The sequence below is a fragment of the Talpa europaea genome (assembly GCF_964194135.1).
Source record: "Talpa europaea genome assembly, chromosome: 3".
NCBI classification, from domain to species: Eukaryota; Metazoa; Chordata; class Mammalia; order Eulipotyphla; family Talpidae; genus Talpa; species Talpa europaea.
The window spans coordinates 103,545,277-103,553,425 of NC_140069.1; the positions used below are offsets into that span (position 1 = coordinate 103,545,277).

General features: G+C 36.5%; 1 protein-coding gene across 1 annotated transcript; it reads right to left on the reverse strand.

The window, feature by feature from the left end:
* Window positions 1–348: 348 nt before the first annotated feature.
* Window positions 349–1,362, reverse strand: NEUROD6 (neuronal differentiation 6; the record flags this gene model as incomplete). The annotated part of the gene is made up of 1 exon (XM_084230470.1): window positions 349–1,362. One exon carries the CDS (start codon window positions 1,360–1,362, stop codon window positions 349–351), a length of 1,014 nt encoding a protein of 337 aa, XP_084086596.1.
* Window positions 1,363–8,149: the final 6,787 nt, after the last annotated feature.

Genomic DNA, 8,149 nt, shown 5'->3' on the forward strand with positions numbered 1-8,149 from the left:
ACTGAAATAGACATTGGTTATGCTGTGTGCATGTCTTTATTCAACAGTATATTCTTAGACACCTTGCTCAAACAAATTAAGTGGATTTTAAAGAAAATAAAACAAGGGGGAAAAATCCTTCCAGTAGAAACAGAATCACACTGCTTTACAGACAAAAGGAAAGGAAAAGAAGTTCTCATAGGAAAAGATTTATTATTACATAGAAAATTCTCACAATAGTTGAAACACACTTCAGAAACTAGTAAACACCTTAGATAGAGTTGTGCCAATTACTCAGCCCACAAGCATCTGCTTTGTCTTAATTAGACGGGGGAGGTGAATGACCACTGTTTATTTTCATTTTCCTCATTAATTATGAAAAACTGCATTTAATTCATCTTGCATGGTGAGAGATTGGCTGCGCAGATGTAAGTCGTAAGGGAAGTGGCTGTCGGTGGGCAACCTGAACATGGCACCCTGCCCAAGGGGACCCCTGGGTGGCACTGCACAGTAATGCATGCCGTAATTGTAATTTTTGCCATAGTCCAAGGTTTCTTCTTGCTTCAGGGAAAATATCCCATTATAGTTAATTGGGGGAGGACTTAAGGGACCTTCAAACTGAGGGCTGGCACACTCTGGGGAAGTGCTTTCATAGAAGGATTCATATGCACTGCAATAATTGTAGGGTTTCATGGACTTAGAATTATCAAGAGTTCCATGCCCTGGGGGAGTGGTGAGCTCAGGACTGTGGTAGGGCGGGTAGAAAGTAGAGTAGGGTGACCTTGTGTGGTGTGCAGCCTCCCCACCCTGACCCATCAGGAAACTCCTGGCGTTGAGCTGCAAGCAGCCTGCCACCAAGTTTGTCGTTGGCTGGGAAAGACCTTTGCATAAGTTTTGGACGAATGTGAGCAGGTCAGGTCTCTTGCCAATTCTCAGAATTTCAGAAAGTGCCCAGATGTAGTTTTTGGCCAGTCGTAAAGTTTCTATTTTGGACAGTTTTTGGGTTTTAGAATAACAGGGGACCACTTTTCTTAAATTGTCCAGAGCATCGTTGAGGCCGTGCATCCTGTTCCTCTCTCTCGCATTCGCTTCCTGTCTCCTGAACTTGACCCTCTCCAGTCGGAGCTTGGTTGTCTTTTTTTTCCTAAGACCCCTCCTTCTGGGCAGTCCATTTTCATCTTCCTCTTCCCTGTCTTCCTCCTCTTCTTCTTTCTCAGTTTCTTCTCCAGGGGCCCTTTTAATGCTCTTTCCTCGAAGGACAATCTGTTTGGAAAAGCTTTCGGGTTTCTTAATTTGCTTCTGGTCCTCGCATTCTCTAGAAAACTTTCTGCACATCTGGGTTTCTGGCATTACAACAGACTCATCAAACGGTAGTGTTAACATGGTTCTTTAATCTTAAATTACCTGAAAAAATGCCAGCACAATATTTAAAGTGTTTTTATTTTTAACGTTCATGTACTTAAAACATATTTAATGACTTAGTCATAAGAACACAAACACACATAAAAAAAAACTGACTCTGGGACTAAATTTTTTACATTAAATATAATTTTTGAGTTTGTGCAGAGCAGTAATTATAAAAGCACATTAACACATGCAGGAGGATTAATTTGTACATAAAATTACCAAAAGAAAATAAAACATGGAGCACTTTTTGTAAATACCATCACCGTCTCTCTTTCTCTTTGATTTTAAACTGGTTTTCAATACACAAAAAATGACTGTGGAATTCAAGCAAATGCAAAACATGATATAGCAATGCAGAATTTCATTAATTTCAATTCCCCTGAGTACAAAAGGAGAAGAGAAACCAGATTTTTAAAATGAAAATTGCTATCTCTCCACTAGCTGACAAATTCGTGTGGTTTTGTTTCTCAGGAAAAAAAGCCTTAACTTTATTTGCTGTATTATATGACTGTTGATTTTTGCAAGTGACTGTTGGAATATACAAATTCAAAGAAAGATTAATCAGAGCCAATTTTAAAACTGAGTTATTTTTGATCAGTAAAGAATTATGTAAAAGAGCACTGTTTTCCCCAGCTTTCACCAAAAAAAAGGGGGGGGGGCGAGAATTAGGCTAATTTAGAATAAGATCTATAAGTAAAAGATAATAAAGATTATGGACAGTTCTTTTTAATCAAACAAAATGTGAGACAGCTTTTATATTTAACATTTTTCCAAATGTAATTGTCTGTTTACTGTTGTTCAAATCATCCTGGACAAAAACCACTCTCGTAGTGTTTTTTGTTCTACAAGCCACAGAAGTCTCCCTCTAGCTAATATCTGACAGGAACGGTCCAAGGATTCTGACTGCAATTGTGCACGTGTGTTCAGAATCCCAAATGAAGGGGAAAATAATTTGTGTTTCAAATGCAATTTTGGCTTTCATTTGGTGAAGCTGCAAGTATTTTCATTTAAAGTCTTCAAACAAATAGGCACGTTAAAACAGAGACTTTTCAATTTAACAATCTCCAGCCCCCTCAACACACACACGTACACACACACACACACACAAACTCTTAGTAATGTCCACATACTTGCAGTGTTACATAATAGCAGTGAAAGTATGCGATAATTACATCATAAGAATGAAATATGATAAGAAGTTATAGATGGCAAAGAGCATATAACTACTATAAGACAGTGACACTGTATCTTTAAATACTTGCATGCAAAGCCAGCATCAATTGAAGTATATCTTTATTTATATTACCTTAGGTTTTAATTTCATTCAATAATCAGTTTTCATTTTGGATCTTCCAAATCTTTTCAGGCTGAGTGTCGCATCGTCTCCTGGAGTCTCTAGATCTGTGTATATCTGCACTATCTCATTGATCTCTAAAAAGTGACATTGATGCCAACTGCCAGAGCTGGTACCCATGCCATCTGCTAGTGACGTCACAGGGCAGAAAGAACCATGTGATCCTCTCTCTTGGGACCTTCATTCTGCACTGATCATCTGGCATCCCTGTAAGTGGGTACCAGCATTCATGCATCAACACAGAAGGTTAGACTGATAGGAAAAAAATCTGCACCAGCATTTCACATACAGTAGGTGCGTTTCTCCTTGAGCTGCTTCGGCTTCACAGGCAATCTGTAGAAATAGCTGTGTTAGTGTTCAGTTTCGCCCTGCCAACGTTGCAACTATTAGGGAGTCGTTAATATTCTATTCATTTACAAGGTGGGCTTTTGTGTGAGTGAGAAAGGTTTTTGTTTTGTTGTTGTTGATGTTTTGTAAAGATCACCATCCCGTCTGTGCACCTGGATACCCAGGGACAGAAAGCCGTGAAGAGGAGCTAAAATCAGGAAAATGATCTTGAGATGCTTAACCAAACTAAGATTTGTGTAAGCTAACAGGGATCAACAAAGGTCTCCTTATTTCCTTGTTTTGTTTCATGGCATGTAACTTATGGGTGTGTGTCTGTGTGTTCTCTTATTAACATGTAAGACTTCTGCGCTTCTTAGGAATTTGGAATAAAAGAACAGTTTCTCCATCTGGGTTTGTGAAAGACATCCTCAGATGTCCCCCTTTCTACACTTGCTGGTATCTTTCAACAACTTTTCGGAGAGATTCTTTATATATAAAATACAGAGACAACTGCGAGTCCACTGTGAAAGATTTCAAACTGCACTCGTATCTTTTACCAAAAGTCACAAACTTTTCTTTTATTGTCCCCTATCTCTTTCCAGAGTTCACTTGCTGGTTCCTTCTCATTTCTTTTCAGACACAATAAGCATAAAAATCTCTTCAATTTTTGTCTTTCTCTCCCTGGCATTTTGCTGTGTATTTTAATCAAGATAAGCTTGCCCCTTTTTCGGCTCTTTCAGATCTTTTTTTTCTTTCCCTTAAAAACCTCCACATTTTTTTTTCCTCCAGACCAACATCAACCTAAATATCTTCTCATTTTTATATCAGTGTCCAATTATTTTTCTCTGTCAGATTTATTTCACATCGTCTACCCCCCAACCCCCACCCCCCTATTCCCTTTTTTTTAGTTTCTTAACAAAAGCAGAGTAGAAATAATTAAGCAAAGCTGGCAAAGCCTTATAGATAAAACAAACTGAAGCCAGAGGCAAATTCCACCTTCTCCTTTTCTTTATTCCCCTGCCACCCCCTGCCCCCAACAAAGGGACATTTTGCGTCAGGATTGCCTGAGAGTAAAGTAAAAAGTGCACTTAAAAAAAAGTTTGAAAATACACAAACACAACCTTTGTTGTTTGATAACTGAGTAATCTCCTTCTCTAAAGTGAGACAGTATGCTTTTGGTATTAAAGTAATCCCTGGCAGAGTTGTAACTGTTGAATCTGTGTTAGCATTCCCCTTATAAATCCCAGTTTTGAAAGGTTTAGAATTCTGCTGCTTTATTGCACTTTGGTTCCAAATTGGCATTAGGGTCCTTAAACTAAATTCAGTTTTGCTATTGTGATAACCTCAGTCATTGCCATCCCCTCAAAAAGTTACTCGACATTGCCTGGACGGTTCTAGAGAAGAGGGGAACAGTTGGCAAAAATGGAGGATGGTGCTAAGTAAAAAAGGATAACTTTTCTCTCAATAGCCTAGTAAAAAAATTGCAAATTTAAAATAAGAACAAGGAGGCAATAAATTCATAACTTAAAGTCAGTAAGTAGGCCTAGCTCACGTTTTGAAATATCAGACATACCAAACCCATTATAAACTATATCGCTTAAAGGACATATGGTTGGTATTGGATGCACTAAATAGATTTCATTTAGCTTTTGGTTCCAAAACTACGTACACTTTTTTTTTTTTAATCAGCATGGAGAAATTCTATAGATGGCCAGATACAGAGTTTTGATTGTCCTCAATATGGTTTAATTTTTAAAATGTAAAGGAATATAAGTCTCGGTCACGAACCAGAGCAGCCAGCCCTGTCATGAATTTTGCATATTGTACCATATTCTAAACTTGCAAAGTATCTAGAAGCTGCATTGTTTTACAGGCAGCACTAACATGAAAATCAAAATCCAATGAGAAGCTAACATGACAGATTAGTAGAAAATTATCACCCATGTAGTTCATCACAAGGATAGATTTTATTTTTTATCTTTGCATATGCAGACAAATGAGAAACAGTTTTTTGATAAAAACATTTGGGGCTGTTCTGTTCCTGCCTTTGAACATGAAATTAAAACCTTTGGTGTTGGTGATGATATGGTGGGGATGTGGCAGGATGGGGGTTAGTGGGGAGTTGGGAAACTGTGTCAGGTTTTCTGAGATAGTGTTAATCTATTGTTTGAATGTCTTAGTTTTTTTTTTTTTTTCATAAAAAGGGGGAAACGAAAAGTTGTTATGTCAAGATTTAACAAGGATTCAGTGTGTTTGCACAATAATCTTTCAAAAGAAATTTTGTGATGCATTTTCTACTGTAGTTCCAAATATGCAAATGCCTGTGCTGTTAATATGCATTCATAACATACACCATAACGGCTGTTCACTCTCTGCTAAGAAAGCATGTTAACACCAATACTCCAAACAGAAATACATACCAAATTATAGACAAATATTCAGAATATGGGGACTGTATTATTACCATTTTCTATTATATATTTTCTCATGTTATACCAAGCACTGCATACACCAAAGTTTACATGTATGTTATTAATTTTACTGGTAGGATTTTTGCTTCTGGTGCCATGAAATTTTAGAATATATTTAAAAAGTACCCAGTGTGTATCCAGCTTTCACTGGATAAATGTTCACATTTCACTTATAAAAATGACCCAAAGAAAATTTGCATACAATTTGACTCAGTTACAAGGCAACAGAAGGCTAAAGTCCACAGGAAGGCTCAAAGGTTATTATTTTTAGATCAGCTGTATCTGAACAAATGGGAATTCAATTGACTCTCCTTTTCACAGTCCTTTCATAATTTAAGAGATCAGCTTGGACATGACAGGTATTTTTCTCAGCTTCCCAAGAGTATAAGGCAACAGAATGTAGACCAAGGGAGGATCAGGCAGTAAAATCTTAGGACCTAAGTTTCCCCCCTAGATGTAAAGTGCTTCCTGAGATAGATTTGGGGCAATTTTCTCTTTCCCTTTTTTTTTTTTTTTTTTTTTTTTTAAGCTCTTAGACAAATGCTTCAGGGCAACTGAGAAGCCTATCAGTGAGCCTGGTGTTAATCTCCAGAGTTTTATCTCTGTGATCCCCATTGGCTTGAAATAGTTTTATGGCTGTGGCAGAATATCCCATTTTGGAAAACAGCCCTTGGGATTTAAATAAAGATATTTAAATTATAAGGCAAAAACACAAACAACCTTATTCCCCTTGAAGTTTAAGAGGGCAGAACTATATAATTGAAACATATATGGTTGTTGTCTTGTGTATATAGACATATGTATATAAATATATGGGATTCCTCAGATGTAAACAGATAATCTGGAAATAATTGGAGGGCAACATTTGTATTGCTTTTTTGCTTTTGAGATTTATTTCAGGGTGAAGACTAAATTGAAATGAACTACCATTATGCAAGGAATTATATTATTGTTTATGTGAGTCACAAAACACTGCAATATTCAGTCTTCTATTTTAGCCTCTGCACAAACAGTATTTCAGTCCTTTCCAGAAATAGTTTTTTTTTTTTTAATTTTTCTTCCAGGGAGCAAACTTTTTTATTTTACTCACTAAGCTGCTTTTATTAAATTTATTTTCTAATTTGTTATTAAATAAAAGCATATAAATCTGCCAGTTAAAATTCTTCCCTGTATGAGAAAACTACCTGAGTTGTTACAATTCTAGCCACTAATAAAGAAATGGTCCCTTATTAACTTTCATACCTACCTGTAAGAAAGCTATAATTTCCTTTAGACTTTTACAAATATCAAAAATGACTTATTAAAAAAAAACTTATTGACTTTGATTATTGAATGATATTGAATTAGATTTATTAGATTTAGATTTATGACATTGAATTAGAAAGTATTGTTATGTTATATGTATTTATGTTATGATGGCTATTTTAAAAAATAGAAAAGAGAAGCACAACTTGTCTTTTCCCAAAATATTAATCCGTTTTGTGAGATCAGAGTGGCACTTTGTGCAAAAGATGTTTTTGTAAAAGTTTCGTGCAAGTTGTATTTTTGAAAATCAAATCTTGCATTAGAGACTTATGTGATGACATGTAGGATTTCTTAATGCAAAGGGTTCCTGGACGGAGCTCAAGAGGTCTCAGAGCTGCCTAAAATTGTGTACAAAGTTGGCATCTATGAGCATATGTGCATTTTTTTAAGGAACAGCTGTCTCTCTACCAGAATCTAAAAGGTTAAGAATCACAAGGAATATTTTGATATCTTAATAACCTTGTTTTAAACCTCAGCCTTGCTATTTAATGTTGATAACTATGTCATTCACTCATTCAGCCATTCAACAAAGGTTTATTGAATATTTCTTTGAAGTAAATCTTGATTCCTCTTTTTCTCTTAAAAACCAGCAAATCTCTGTTCAATCTTAAAATCATATCTAGAATCTGACCACTTTTGTCAATTCCATTATGCTTAACCCTGATCCAAGCCAATTTCAACTCCCACCTGACCTAGATAGCATCTAAGTTTTCATTCTTGGCTCCTTACATTTAATACATGGTCATCAGTTTGTTTGGCTCTATGCTCGAAACCTTTCAGGTGTTTCCCGTCTCCCTAAAAGGGAAAGTCAAGTCCTTATAGAGCCCTTAAGTCTTCTTCTCGTCCTTCTGATCTCATCTTCTACTCCTCCCCCCCTCCACCTGCTCAGCTGCAGCCACACTGGCCCTCAGCTTTTCCTTGCATAATTGGGCATCATAGGTAGATCAATAGGCTGCCATCTGTGATGTAACCAGTCATCACAACAATGAGTTTCTAGTTGCCTAGAAGATTGAGGATTGAGTTGTTCATTTGTTTTTTTCCTACTTACATTCATTCAACAACACACTTACTTTGTGTTTATTGCTGCTTTACATATCGTAAGGGGAAATAAGGTAAATAACAGAGAGTCCCATCTCTCAAGGAAGTTAGAGTTGAATTGGGCACCTAAAATAGATCCACAATAGTCTATAGTGGAGGGTTTTAGAGAGGGGTGTGATATGGCAATGTATGTTTGAAGAGATGGGACCTTATTTACTTAAAGCATATACAGCAGCATGGACCAATGTTAACTCAATAAAAAAGTATT